Source organism: Pelobates fuscus, chromosome 1 (genome assembly GCF_036172605.1).
Source record: "Pelobates fuscus isolate aPelFus1 chromosome 1, aPelFus1.pri, whole genome shotgun sequence".
Lineage (NCBI taxonomy): Eukaryota > Metazoa > Chordata > Amphibia > Anura > Pelobatidae > Pelobates > Pelobates fuscus.
The window spans coordinates 302,285,769-302,301,774 of NC_086317.1; the positions used below are offsets into that span (position 1 = coordinate 302,285,769).

General features: G+C 38.9%; 1 protein-coding gene across 1 annotated transcript in view; it reads right to left on the reverse strand.

Moving 5' to 3' along the window:
• Positions 1–16,006, reverse strand: part of RGPD4 (RANBP2 like and GRIP domain containing 4) — a 51,354-nt gene that overhangs the window by 12,322 nt on the left and 23,026 nt on the right. Inside the window, exon 20 of the mRNA XM_063458063.1 lies at positions 10,105–14,983. Within this exon, the coding sequence (XP_063314133.1) occupies positions 10,105–14,983 (4,879 nt within the window). The remainder of the gene's footprint in view (positions 1–10,104; positions 14,984–16,006) is intronic.

Below are 16,006 nucleotides of genomic sequence, written 5' to 3' on the forward strand. Positions count from 1 at the left end.
CAACCTGTGTTTATCCCATTTTAAAATGGTTCATAGAAAAGCTTCTTTGTATAAGAAATTAATAAAAATTTGTTTTCTGGTCTTATACATTTACCCATCTTGCATGTGTTACTAGTACAGACTGATAAAGGTAAAGATCCTGGTGATGAAGAGGATAAGGGTGCAGAAGATCTCTCCATACTTATTGGGAGGCAGAAATCAAACTGGCGAAAAACGGTTTATGTAATCATTAGATGAATAGTATTAGAAAAACAACAAAACATCTAATTATATTAAAATTTATGGCACAATTTATTTATTTTTTTAATTAAAATTCATCAGCCATAACAATATCTCCTTGGACAGAGGAATCCTGGGAGTCTAACAGCTCACATGTTCGAATCCCAGGCTCTGATTGGCAGCTGACATTACATGCTTGGAGCAGCCATCTTTTATTCAAAACAGAGTTATATTTGGTGAAAGATAATTCTGCAACGGCAATTCTGGCACTTTCACATAACTGCATTTTATTCCATGAAGGAGGCTCACTTTAGTAAATAAAAACATATAAAAAAAAAAAAAAAGATTGATTCAGAAATAGCTCAGCCAAGTTCCAGCTGAATTTCTAAGTAATAGTTAACCACTTTTGCTGCCAGAGGTGTGAAGCCATCTCCGGCAGGCTCATTGGGGCGTTATTAACAAGCGTTGAACTACAGTTCCAGGCTGCTGTTAATTCTGTGCATATTTCTATGCACAGAACCGAGTTCCCTGGCAGAACGAATGGTGAAGGAATCTGCATACGGCTTCTGCAGCAGCCAGATGTGTGTCACCATAGCTGGAAAAACCCTCAGTATCCAGCAGGGAACACCGTGAAACGAAACGGTTGGAGCCAGGGTTCTTCTGGCATCATAAGCTGGAGTGGTTTTGATGCTTGGAGTAAACCTTAAAAAGTACTTCGAGCTTACAGGTGCAATTCAACTGGTTTGTGAAGGGAATTAATTTGCCAATTGGCTCTTTCTGAATAGCTTAATACAAATATACAAATCACATGTATAGAGAAATTATTGATTTGAACACCTAACTGAATGACAGCTAAAGGGAAAAGGCTAATACGGCTAAAATAATGGTTTGCTTTTCGTGAATAGCCAGTCAAAACATCCAAATCTGGATAACTAAACATTCAGCTGCAGTTTTTTCCCCAATTTGATAAATATGGCTAAGAGTTTGCATTTGAGGATCCGTTTGGCTTTGTATAATTTTAAAATTCCAGGAAAATTACTACAGTAAGGTTAATAGCACACACCATGAGTCTGAATCATAGATGGTGCAAGTCTCGGGACACAATTGCTTATTTCAAAAATGGATAAAAAAAAAAAAATCAATGACTTATGTCAGTTTTTTTTTTGTTTTCTAAAATTCTTTGAGAAAAAATAAATAAAATTAAAATACAGTCTAGTCCAAATGCTATTCATCACGTAATAGGGATTATATTTTAATTATGTAGCATGAGCCTTTTTTGAGTGGAAAAGGGAGAAGGGGGAGAGGGATTAGAAAGTGCAATATATTAACATTTCCCTTCACTTTCTGGTTCAATCTCTCAGGTGGGGAACCTGAATTTTTCTCAGACAAGTCCTCTTTTCCTGTAAAAAAGTTGCCTTTAACATTCCACTGGTTACAGACATAGGGCTCGTATAGACTTTATTAATGTGTTTTGAGAAATTAACAGCTGATGCATAAGACATTTTTTAAATGGACAGTATTTTACAGCAATTATGTTTATGATTGACACACCACACCAGCTGTTTTGTGTTCTAGGTGACTATGATGAAAACACTAGCTCTCTTAATTCCATTTACTTTGTTGAAATAAACTAAGGGTTGAAGTGTGGCCTGTTTGTTCACCCAGTGATGACTCTGGAATGATGACTGAGTGTATTGAACTTGGTGACATTTTGAAAAAAATATTCAGACTAAGGTTTGCCTTACTGTCGTTAAGGAATGGAGACTGAGCCTTAGAAATGATATGGTGTGTAACATTGCGTTTCTTAACCTGAGAAACCATTATTGATATGTCATTCTTCTGGTGATTAAGATGCCAGCAGAGAATAACTATGCCAAAACTAACTATTTTTCCAGATTTAAAGGGACAGTATAGTCACCGGAACAACTGCTTATGCACGAATGCATACTGTATAATTACTCCTGCAGCTCTAATATCTATCGGACTGGTTTACAGAAGATATGCAAGAGTGAGTACTTTGCAAATAACTCCAGCACTCAGAGAAAATGCAGTGTTTACATTACAGTATAGGGTCACCTCTAGTGGCCACTCCTCATATGGCTACTAGAGGTGCTTCCCGGAGCAGTACTGCACACTATGTTGCACGGACATACAGTGTCTCCACTGTATAGAAACACTGAACTTTCCTCATAGAGATGCATTGATTTAATGCATCTCTACGAGGGGATGCTGATTGACCAGGGCTGTGTTTGGCTTGTGCTGGCTCTGATCTGCCTCCTTGACACGCTTAGCCGATCCAAAACTTTCCTATGGGAGGCTAGATACTGTTTTTAACACTACAGGATCAGGGAAACAGGTTTGTGTTCCAGACCCTATAGTGATGCTTTAATTTCAGAAATCATTCCTACTTTAATCTCAAAGCAATGTCTTTTATCTGCACTTGCCTTCCTAATCTTGGATGCAGGGGATACAGCACAAACTTAAAATCAATCAAACTTCTGAAGATGATCTTTGGGAAATCCATAGGACCTGTACTACTTTACTCCATTCTAGGGATCGAGCAATATTTTTTTCAGAGCGTATGTCGATACGGATTATCAATTGCCTTTCAGGTAGATTCCAATTACAGGTGTAGAAAATCTGTATATTTAAAGTTTTCAAAAAGCAACAATTTCTACACAAATCTGTCATTAACTGAACATAGTGACAGCAATCACACTGCTATCACTCTTAGGCAGACAACACAGTACAGTATATTATTCACTGTCTCTTTTACCTGCGCTCTGCGTGTGGGTACTCACAGGGAGGGGAGAAATTAGGTTACAGAGTGGCAGCTGGAGTGTAGTGACTATGAGAGTTAAGTACATTATTGGTACTCTTTTTGTTACAAGACCAATAAAGTTTATCAGAAATGCCGAATATCAACTCAAATAAATCGGCAGAACTGATAGTCTGTTTCTTTTGCAATCACTTTTTTTTGTAGCAGGTAGAGCACGGTTTTAAAGAAAAGTTACCTTCTTTCAATATGTACTCTAATAAAATTTCTCGTATTCCTTTTCATAATGGATTACAACAGTTACCAAACAGACGATATTTCAATACATGTGTTCACAGTTCTTAAAAAATAATGTATCATCACATCCTACCTGGTCACTTCTTTTCTCAGCTGTAGTCACTTATAGTTTTTAATCATAAGTGAAACACGTCCATGGCTCAGGATATGACACTGCTCATTGTAAAACACCAACCTTAAAGGACCACTCTAGTGCCAGGAAAGCATACTCGTTTTCCTGGCACTAGAGTGCCCTGAGGGTGCCCCCACCCTCAGGGACCCCCTCCCGCCCGGCTCTGGAAAGGGGAAAGGGTTAAAGCTTACCTTTTTCCAGCGCAGGGCGGGGAGCTCTCCTCCTCCTCTCCTCCTCCTCTCCGCCTCCGTTCCTCCCCGTCGGCTGAATGCGCACGCGCGGCAAGAGCTGCGCGCATTCAGCCGGTCGCATAGGAAAGCATTCATAATGCTTTCCTATGGACGCTTGCGTGCTCTCACTGTGATTTTCACAGTGAGAATCACGCAAGCGCCTCTAGCGGCTGTCAGTGAGACAGCCACTAGAGGAAAAAGGGGAAGGCTTAACTAATTGATAAACATAGCAGTTTCTCTTAAACTCTTGTGTTTACAGCTGCAGGGTTAACCCTAGCTGGACCTGGCACCCATACCACTTCATTAAGCTGAAGTGGTCTGGGTGCCTAGAGTGGTCCTTTAATACTGGTTTGCCATATTTTAATACAATCTATTTATGTATCAGTTGCAGTCTTCTTGCCCTAATGTCATTTTTGTGCCTGTATCAATCAAAATCATGCTTCACCGTTGCCAGTATCAAATGTAACATTTTAGACCTCACTGATAAGCAATTGTATATCGATCATAAACATAATTACTATAAAATACTGTTTACCCTTATATTACATCTGTTTATTTCTCAAAATGCAAAAATCCCAAAACAGATGTTCTGCATGCACACAATACTTACTAAATATATCACCTAAAATAAACAAAAATAATTTAGAATGGAGTCTCAAACCCTTCTCATTGTAAATTTACCCCAAAGTGGAACTTTTAGCAATCTTGGGCATTAATTAGAACTTTGATTCTAATGGTCAAAATGCCAGAGTTTAAAAAAAAAAACAAAAAAAAAAAAAAAACAGGATAGTGTAAAATTTCTACCTGTACTTTGTAATGTGCTCTATATGTCAGTTTTTGGTGCCCTCTCTAGAGAAGAAAACCTATGACAGCAGGCTATAAGAGACCAAATTTGGGAAAATTTTAATGCATCTACTCTACCTATGGGTACAGCAGGTATGCGTGCAAAATGCAAGCATGGCAACAAAGAAATGCAAGGCCTGGTGAAAAGCTATTACTCCAAAAATGTAAACCATCGAAGTGTAAACATTTAGATTACAAACAGAAAGAATGTTGTCTTGGACCATGACTTAAAAAGAAACTAACAGCTTCATCTCATTGAAGTAGTTATAGTATCTGGAGTTCCACCATCCTTCCATTAAAAAAAAAAAAACATTATTAAACGTTCTAAAGCTAAACGGAAGTCCCCACAGCCCTTTGCCTCTGTGCTGCTTGGGCTAATAAAGTATTGGTGGCTGTTATTTGTCAGGTTTGCCAGTTGACAGCGTTCAGCCAATCACAGCCATTATAGGTATGAAATGGAATGAGTAGAAGTAAATGTGTAATCGCTGCCTTAGCCATATCTCCAGTAGGCGTCTGGCTGTAGGTGGCCAGACACCTTTAGTGTTAAACTGCTTTGAAAATGGTTTAACACTGAATGGAGGGTCAGTAACAGAACTTCAGGCACTAAAACCAATTTAATGAGATGAAATAGTTATAATGCCTACAGTGTGTGCCTTTACAATTGAGTCTGACGGATTTAAATAGGTCGGACTTAAAGGACCACTATAGTGCCAGGAAAACACATTTTCCAGGCTCTATAGGGTCCTTGGGTCCCCCTCACCCTTAGGGCCCCCCCTCCTGCTGGGCTCTAGGGTGAGGAAGGGGTTAATCCCTTACCTTTTTCTAGCACCGGGCACTTTCCTCCTCCTTTCCCGTCATTGGCTGAATGCGCATGCGCGGCATGAGCCGCGCACATTCAGCCAGTCTCATAGGAAAACAAACATTCTCAATGCTTTCCTATGGACGCTGGCGTCTTCTCACTATAAAAATCAGTGAGAAGAGCGGAAGCGCCTCTAGCGGCTGTCAATGAGACAGCCACTAGAGGCTGGATTAACCCATTTGTAAACATAGAAGTTTCTCTAAAACTGCTATGTTTACAGCAGAAAGGGTTAATCCTAGAGGGACCTGGCACCCAGACCACTTCATTAAGCTGAAGTGGTCTGGGTGCCTATAGTGGTCCTTTAAACCAAATCCACCCCCCATTTAAAACTGCAACAATTTTCAATAACCTTGCCGACTGAGCACACCCTTTACGGAAATGCATCACAAGAGAAAGCTAAGGAGTTACATCCACAAACATTCATTGCCAGGCATTAAATCATCTTCCTAAATCTTGCAAACAGCTGATAGATTTGCCACTATTCCCTTACAGAAAAAAACACCTTATAAACTCTGGTCGGGTGCCACCATTTTACACAAGTAAGAAATCTTTAAAAGAAAAAAAAAAAAAAAAAAACACCACAAGAGTGGCATTGTGTGGGTGTAGGAATAAACTCCTGCAATGGAACTTTTGGTAACTAAAATGGTCATCAAAACTGCATTAAACTGCATTAAATTTGATGCAAAGTTTATATCTATATCTATCTATATATCCAAAATCAACAATGACTAATAGTATTATCAGTTTGGATGGGACAGCATAGTATCAAGCTAAAATAAAAACAAATTTATGAAAAAAACAGAAATGATCAGTTTGAAGTATCCTTCTAAAAAAAAAAAAAAAAAAAAAATTGAAATACCAATGCAATGCATACAAGAAAACTGTCTAGTGTTAGCCAGATTATGGTAACTAAAATAGCCTCATCCACCAGGAAGATGATATCTGGGAGACAGGTTCAAGGAGACAAATATCTTCTTGCCCCCCCGCTGTCGTTTTCCCTCCTACAATGTAAAATTATGCAGTTTTGGGGATACGACAATCTTTATATTTCAGGTTTAAAACATACCTCTAGTGGCTGTCACACAGACAGTCGCTAGATGGTGCTTCCACACAAACAGAATCAAGACGGTGGTTTTGGCATCCTCACGCACTGCTTTAGGATGTCGAACATCCTCTGATGCTTCCTTTTTTATTGGACAAAAAGATACCAAGAAATCATCAAGGAAAGATCTGCACTTAAAGGAAAAAGGATGCACACCAAACTAGATAAACGGTAAACGACAAATACGCTCTATGCAATGTTGAGGTTATTAAGAAAAATGCAGCACAAATGGGGTCTCAGTGCTGCAAACAAGGTAAGTAAATAATATCGGCGTTACTTTTTTTTCCTATATATATATATATATATATACACATATATATATATATATACACACATATACATATATATATATATATACATACACACACACACATATACAAGGAAAAGTGTATGGGGCAGATGTCACTATGATGGCAAGCAACTTATAATCCCAACCTCCCCTCCCTCTTTGAAAGTTGTGTACTATGTTGATCTACAAAATGCAGTATTCACAGTGCGGTGCATGCGTGTTAAATGTTTTCCAACATTTTTTCCAAAACAGCTAGAACACGCTACGCTGATAGTCAGTATTTGTCCAGCCAAGTTCTAGCACAACACATAGCATCTAAATACCTTCCAGAGCAGGAGATGCACACGTCCAAAAGGCACCAGGATTAGATTTAAAAAGATTAAAATTAAACCCTATAAAAAGAAAATCAAACACAGACAACTGTTCATTTACAAATAGTCTAATGGATTGTAGCTGCACTGCTAATCAAGATGTGTCTAAGGAAGGTTTGGCAATAGAATGTGTGAACCTATTTCTCATATATACATTTAAATTAATACAACTAAATTCTGACACCAGAACTAGCGTCGGTGTGCTCTTTTTTTGGTATCAAATTCTGCTTTATTGATAAAATATCAATGAAAAAGTTACTTGTGATCCCAACTTGCTGAAAAGTGGAGCAAATGTACACTAAAAAAAAAAAAAACCAGAATGGGAAAAAAGGATGATACCAGCTGCTGCGTAGCTAAATCTTTTCCACATATACTCTACTGAAAAGTTCACAAAAATAAATAAAAAGGAAATACTTTTCTTTTGAGATGCCAGTTATGATGGCAGAGTAATTTAAATTAATCCGATAATCACAATGTATAAAACGGCATAGTACATTTTACACACACTCACAAGTAAAGGCTACTGCTTTGCACTGGGTAAAAAATATACATCAAACAATACAGTAAAATAAGAGCGAACATCATAGAGAACTCTTACTCAACAGAAAACAGCAGTGTAACTCAAAGCCACCCGTCGTTCAAAATTAATGTTTATTTGTAAGATAAAAAGTACTAGTTCAAAGAAATCTTTCAAATGATGATCCTTTGATCATTCTCCAATGCACACATATTTCTGCTATAGTTCCAGATTATCGATCATAAGCATCCAGAGATATCTCTGCCTAGATAAGGGCACACTGAGGACACCCCATATTAAATATTACCAGATCTATTGCATATTCTGTATTAAATCAACAACTATTACAGGAGTTGTAGGAAATGGTTACACCCTCTGCAAATTGGGGTTTGGTTGTCACACTAATTGATCTTTGTGTTTATATGGACAAAGCTTCAGTGCCAAAGGTCCCATAATGTCCACTGACCATGTATTTAAAAGGAACAGTCCAAGGGCCATAACTACCAAAGCCTGCTGTCGTGGTTATCAGGGTTGATAGAGGTGTCCATCTCTAGATCTATGATTTTTTTCTAAATCCGATTTTTGTTTTTTATAAAATGCTTTTGAGTAACCAAAAAATAATAAATAAATAAAAAATTGCACTCCCAGAGTTTTCTGTAATATTATTTTGCCCACTTTTCTATCGAGAATATATTATTACAGAGGCTTGGATTTGCAGTTCTCAAAAAACTGATGCTCTACCTGGAGATATAGCATGCCCCTTCTGTGCAGAAAATGTTATAAACTGTTTAGAACAATACCTTAATTGAATGGTTATTCTACAATTCATGTACACAGAATCAAAATAGTACCCCTTCAGTGCTAAGATTAAAGAAGTTCATTGAATGTTGGAAGAGGAATAACTCTGCCAAGGAACTAAGTGTGAGAAGGAAGCACATCGCGTTAAAAAAAATGAAAGTACACCTTCTGAGCAGAATACAAATCTTGGGATATTTGGTGTATATAGCTTGAGATTTATTATTTGTTCCTTTGAGGAGAAACACGCTAATGGCAGAAGGCCATAAATGGGACCCAGTTTGTGTCATTTTATGAAGATTATTTTTCCACAGGTAAGAAAGGCATGCATTCCATTTCCTATAAAGAAAATTTTTCCAAATATGAATGATTATTAAACTGTAGTTCAACTTGGAATCACTTCATTAGCTAAGCATGTGTTTCTAATGGAATATAACAGATAGTAATTTTCTGAATATTGAAAACGAATCTGAAACATTTTTCTAAAAATGAAACCCTCAAATGGTTCGTAAAGAGATAGTTTTTACGAAGAAAATCACAATTTAAAATAGAGTCTTACTGACTAGGGATCTAAAAAGATTGGATTTAAATCAACACCCTGGCAAATATGGTGCCAGGAATACCTCGGCACCCTCCAAGGGCAAGTAGTCAAACCATTTAAAGACATGAGGTAACTTACCTAGGGACTGCTGGATCTCAGCCACTGCCTCTAAAAGTGTAAGATCTTGCAAGGAAGCTTCCATTAGCTCCAGCTTCAGCCGAGTGTTTCCAGATTAGCTCAGTGTAGGAGCTTACATGGTGCAGACCCCAACTAAGTTGTCTGGCTATATTCACACAGTTTGACTACTTGCCCTGGGAGGATGCAATGGCACTCCTGACATCATAATTACTATAGCTGTATGATTCTTGTAGTGTTCCTTTAAATAATTAAAGGGAAACTTTAGGCACCCAGACCACTTCAGCTCATTGAAGTTGTCTGGGTGCAGTGTCCCAATTGCCCTTAGTGCTGTAATGTAAAACACTGCAGTATTAGAGAAACTGCTATACTTACATTGCAGCATTAAGACAGCCTCTAGTGGCTGCGTACCAGACAGCCATTAGATGAGCTTCCAGAATCTTACCGGACTTTAGTTCCCTTAACGGACACAGGATGTCCTCATGCTCTGCATGAGGACATTCAGTGCCAGAGAAATCCCCATAGTAAAGCATTAAGTCCCCGCGTCTGATGACGTTGGAGGAGGCGAAACACTGAGTGCCTAGGGACATCGGCACTGGGATTGGGTAAGTAAATAAATGTATTTTTAACATTTTACTGGCTGGGGAGGTGGCTGTTTGTGGGAGGCAGAGGGAGCTATAGCGTTAGGAATACAGGTTTGTATTCATAACACTAGAGTATCCCTTTGCGTTCATGTTTTATCCACCACGAAGGATGAAAGTCTTTCAAGGAATAAAACTCATGGTTGAACAAGTTGTAAGCTTGGTGTCAAACAAGCTTTACACTTGCCAGTAGACTGTGCACATTATTACGATCACCTTGGAAGCACCACAGAAAAAAACCCAAAAACTGCAAAGAAGCTTTATGAGCCAAAGGTACCATTGTCACAGTGTAAATGCCAAACACCTATGGTTAAAGGATTGATAAGACAAATAAATGTTAATTTCCCCATGAATACAATTTTGCTCAGAGATCTCACCTCTTGCTGGCATGGGCTGTTTCAAAGCAGATGATCCGGATGAGGAAACTGTAGAATTTTGCACATTGCTTTGGGATGGCGTTCGAGCACCAATCTGTGTTTTCTGACTGGCAACTGTTGGTGTCAACTCTAGATTACTTGGTGCAGGTTCTGCATCTTGTTCTTGCTCTTCACTAGTTTCAGTCTTTGAAGCATTAAAACTGAATCCAAACAATGTCCCTGCTGTTGCTGTATTGCCAAATGTGAAATGCTTTGGCTTCTCTGTACCAAATATATTCTTCACAACGTCAGACCCAAATACAAACTTTGGAGGAGAAACTACAGCTTTTGAGGACTTCTCTGATGGACTTAATACAGGCTCAGGCTCAGTTTCAGAATTCTGATCACTTTCAGTCTTCTGTTGATCAGTTCTCTCTCTTGTAGTTTCTTCCAAAATGGCCACTGCAGCTTTTCCACATGGCAATGCTTTTGGTGTTGTCACACGAGAGGAAGATGGTATTAGTAAAGAGTCATTAGCCTGTGCTCCTTTTGCTTCTTCAAAGACTTCTTTGAAGAGATCAGCAACATCCTGAAGTTTAAAACGTACAGCAAAAAGTTCCATTCTCCCCTCTCCTTCTGTAAAGTCAAATGCAGTCCATACCCATGCTCTTTCAGCCCCTTTCATAGGCTGTAAGCTTATTTCTGGAGTAATGCGATGATTAGCACAAAGTTTCAGTACTTGATCTCTTCTCATTACCACTCTGACAGCTTTATTCTCAAAGTTTTGTAATATCTTTAAGTCTCCAATTCCTCTTTCTTTCCACTGATTAGCATCTTTCTCAAATCTGTACAACTTGGCTCTATTGCAGAAAAGTGTCTGTTCATTTTCTTCACCACTAGTGACTTCAATTAAATCAGGCAACGGCACAACAGGTTCAAAGTATTGTCCATCTCTTTCTTCTTCTTGAGTTACATCAGATTCTTCATCGGTTCCCACAGAAACCCTGCTGTGATTAAGCTTAGTTGGAGACTTGGACGGACTTGGAGATGGTTGGAAACTGAAGCTGAAACCAGCTGTGGATTCTCCAAAGCGAAAGAGATTTTCCTTCTCTGGGCTCTCTGCCAATGGAGAAGCATACACAGAGTCATCCAAGTTTCCTTCTAGTGAGTGTCCTCTCATGTCATATGTATCCCACTCATATGTTGCCTCTGAGCCTTCAACAGGTTTGTTTTTCAGTAGACCAGTAGAGCTGCTCACACATGCATCCCCTTCATCCTGAGGTTTGACTTTATCTGTTAGAAATGTTTTGAGATCTTTCAAGCCACTTTTCATTTCTTCAGCTTTCTGTATCAAGTGGGCAGTTCTTCCAGTGTCTACAAGCTTATGGGGCGTCTGCAGTGGTATATCTAAAAGTAAACGCTGACATTCTTCAAACTTGTTCTTGAACTCTTCGGCCTGCTCAGGATTTTTAAATTTTACTGCCAACTGTTCTAATCTGGCATCTCCATCAGAAAAGTCGCTGGCCATCCACATCCAGGCTCGATCAGAGCCAGATAGAGGTTTCAGATTCATAGTTGTAGTTATCCAGTGATTTGCACAAACTTTCAACACCTGTTCTCGACGCATAAGCATTCTTAGTTTTCCATTTACTTCATTTTTAAGAATTTTTAATAAACCCACTCCTCGTTCTTTCCACTGGCTTATCTCGGCATCAAACCTGAATAATTTAACTCTCTGTGAATAGAGTACCTTCTCGTCTTCTTCACCAGTGACAAGATCTACTTTGTCAGGAAGCTGCACAATAGGTTCAAAATGGATGTCATCACGGTCATCTGTTTTATAAAGTTCCTCTGGAGTCTCCTGCTCAACAGATGTATTACCTTGATCACTTTTATCGTTTGTGACAAATAACTTTTCTCCTGCCCGAGAGAAACCTTTAAAACGTGGATCAGTGTTAAATGCAAAACCTTCGGCAGTTGAAACTTGGGCAAGGTCTGAAAAGGTAGAGCTAACCACACTCTGTCCAATTATTACATCAGTTTGCTCTTGCTTGCTTTCCTCACATTTTGTACCACTTTCAGCTGGGGCAACAGACAGCTTTACTTCTCCAATAACTGTACTTGTTAATCCATTGGAAGTTTCTTTTGCTTTTTGGTCGCTCTTGTTTGGTTCTGTAATGCCAAACTTAAATGAAGCAGAATTTGCTGGCATTACAAAGCTAAAACCTTTTGCAGGCTTTGTTTCTTCAACAGGTGCTTTGAAAGAAAAAGATGAAGCTTTTGTTTCAGTAATGCCAAACTTAAAATCTTTTCCAGCAAAGTTACATTTGAAATCTGCAGCAGTTTGTCCAGAGGGCTCAGACATATTATTTGTAATGCCAAACGTAAAGTCTGTTTTTGTCGAACTAGATGTTGTGCCAGTTTTAACATTTGGATTTGGAGACTGGCAAGCAACACAAGTAGCTGCTGAATCCTCATTTCTAACAAGGCATATGTTACAATCCCATTGGTCATTTTTTCGAGCAAACATGGCTTCCAAAGTATTACTGCTGGGAGGTTTGCTCACAACAGCAGTTGTACCAAACTTGAAACCTGATGACGCTATAACAGAAGGTACTGTTACATTAATTGGAGCCGTTTTAGGACTGGAACATGACACACACTTAAAAGCTGTGGCTTCATTTCTCACAGAGCATGTATTGCAATCCCACTGTCCTTCCTTCTTTGCAAAGAGGGTGCCCAAGTCTTTTTGTGAAGCATTAATCTTGAAAGGGGCTGATGGCACAGTAGGCTGCACATTACTAGCCTGATTTGGGTTCTGGCATGAAACACAATTTGCATCAGATGGTTCATTCCTTACCAAGCACACAGAACAATCCCACTGACCTTCTTTCTTAATGAAGGCTGCTCCAAAGCCATCAGCTTTTTTGGAAGAACATTGATCTAGATTTTGACAAAAACTGCATTGTTTGGCAGTTGAATCATTCTTCTGTGAACATGAAGTACATTGCCAGGGCTCATTCTTCTTAATAAACGGTTCCCCAAACTGCATTTTGGTTGCGATGTCCTTGCATTCTGAATTATCTTCCTTCTTTCCAAGGATAATTCCAAATTCTTTTTGTTGATTATTTTCAGATAAAGCAAACTTAAAAGTAGCTGGCGATGGTATTGTAGATTGTGCATTACTAGCCTGGTTTGGATTCATGCATGAAACACAGTTGTTTGCAGTTGGCTCATTTCTTACCAAGCACACAGAACAATCCCACTGACCAGTTTTCTTAGCAAAGGCTGATCCAAAACCATCCATTTTTTTGGATGAGCTCTGGCCTGGATTTTGACAAACAGTGCACTGTTTGGTAGATGCATCATACTTCTTTGAACATAAAGAACATTGCCAATGCTCCTTGTCTTTAGGAGGATCACCAAATGAAATCTTGTTGGTTACCGTGTCTTTACTGAAAGTGAAAGCCAATGTAGGTATGCTTGATTGGTTTTTTACAGGTTTTGATTTAGTGTCTTGAGCAGAAATTGGTTTTCCTGAGCTATTTGGAGTTTGGCAGCACACACATGCTGCAGTGATTTTGGTATTCTTTGCGAGGCAAACATTGCACTGCCATTCTCCTTCTTTGATGATAAATTGTGATCCAAAAGGAATGGCTGCGGTCGGCTTAGAGGCATCACTAGGGGCCATCTTTGGAGGGCTACTTGCTTCTGCCTCTGCCAGACGTTTTTGTGCCTCTTCAAATTTGTTTTTAAAGTGTGCTGCTTCGTCAACTGTTTTAAAGCGGATAGCAAGCTGTTCTGACTTGGGCATTTCATCAGCATAGTCATAAGCATGCCACACATATGACTTATCAGATGTAGCATTTGGCTTCAACTTCATATCTGCATTTATGTAGTGGTTTGCACAAATCTTTAATACCTGCTCACGCCTCATCAGAAGACGTATTTTGCCAGAGACTCTGTGTCTTAAAATCTTGACATTTCCTACACCCCTCTCTTTCCACTCTTTAGTGTCAGCATCAAACCGGAAAAGTTTTGCTCTGTTACAAAACATTTCCTCTTCATCCTCTTCACCAGTTTTTACTTCAATCTTTTCTGGTAATGGTACAACAGGCTCAAAGTGTGGGCCATCGTCTTCCGGTACCAGTTCGCTTCCAGCATCAGACTCTACACTTTGATTGTGGGCATCTTTACTTTGGGTGCCAAAAGTAGGAGGTACAAATGTTGATTTTCCAGATGTCTGGAAACTAAATGGGTTGTCACCTTGACCCAAGGTGGCAGAACTTTTATCCTGATTTGAAATCTGAGCAGTATTGCTTGAAAAACCTTTGTCATAAAATTGGAATAGGTTTTTCACATCACTAGTGTTCTCAAAGCTGGAAGATTTTTTCCCTTGATCCTGCATTGGTTTGTCAGATGTCAATAACTTTATTAGACAAGCGTTATCAGATGATGAAAATGTAAAATCTCCATCATTTGATTTAAAGTTGGAGTTAAACTTGAAGGTAGATGATGCTGGGGTCGACTGCAGTGGTCCACTAAAATTAGGTGGTTTAGGCCCTTCATTTGGCACTGGACCATAGCATGTTTTCCCAAACTCCACGACTTTTGGACCTTCTGACTTGGATGGTTGAGGACCAACAGAAGGCTTTGTGAAATAACCTGGCTCAGGCAGTGGAGGATTAGTATTGGTTTGGGGAATTGGGTAGTTATAATACTCTTCACTGTGTGGTGATAAAATACCAGTTGCCGTAGGTTCAAAACGTAAGGGTGGCCCGTACATTTCTTGAGGAAATACACACGGTGCAGAATTCTGAGTGGGAGGAGTATGCATCTGTTGTGGGTATGCATACATGTGCTGTTGAGGAGTAAGTCTATTCATTGCATACACAGGAGCCTAGTGAAAAAAAACAGAAACTTTGTGAATCAGACAATTAAAACAAAGGAAAAAAAAAAGTCCTAGTGCAACATTAAATTTCAAATGCTTTGAATGCATTTCTGAATACATTAATGCCTGTACACCAAACAAGATGTTAAAACTAAAAAAAGTCAAGAGCTTCAAGTGTCCCTTTTTTGTAAGTAGTTTTGTTAATTAGGCAGTTATTAATCCTTACAATTCATCTGGGGAAATTCATCTGCTAAAAGCAGACATGCTATAAATAAAATACAATATGATGTACATATTTTCTGGCAGCAGCAGAATTTTAATCCTGACTAGCAGCTGAAAGGGACACTAGTCACCAGAATAACTACAGCTTAATGTCTTTGTTCTGGTGAGTAGAATCATTCCCTTCAGGCATTTTGCCGTAAACACTTTTTTCAGAGAAAATGCAGTGTTTACATTACAGCCTAGGGATACTAGATGGCTACTAGAGGAGCTTCCTGGTGCACTGCTACAGGAGCCCCCAATCACAAGTCTTATTTAATCTATTAAAATAAATATAAAGCAGCTTAACTTTTTACTTACTAGAGGTTATCCTGATAATTTTCTTAAATCAAGAAAAGGCTTGCCCACAGAGTTCTGCGATCAGCTGAAGGTAAAATATTGAATCAATCAATACTTTATATGCAAGTAATCACAGGAGGCTGGGGACAAGCAGCTATTTGAATCATATGAGATTGGGTGCTCCTTTTGTTCTGCGATTTCCTTATAGTGATGCACAGTGATTTACAGAATGTGGGATCGGATAAAGACAACTGTATACAGGAAGATGACTCGATTTGGAATATGAAACTTTGCACTTTAAAATGCACACTTTATAAATGTTTACTTCCTGGTACTTTAACTCAGTGGAGCAACATTTATTCAGTGGAAATTAAATTTTAGCCAGATTTAAAAAGGGACTGAATTGGCACTGGGGTACAGGTTTCTAAATTAGTGGTGCCTTACCCTTCTATAAGAGTGAATTTCTCCTTATTT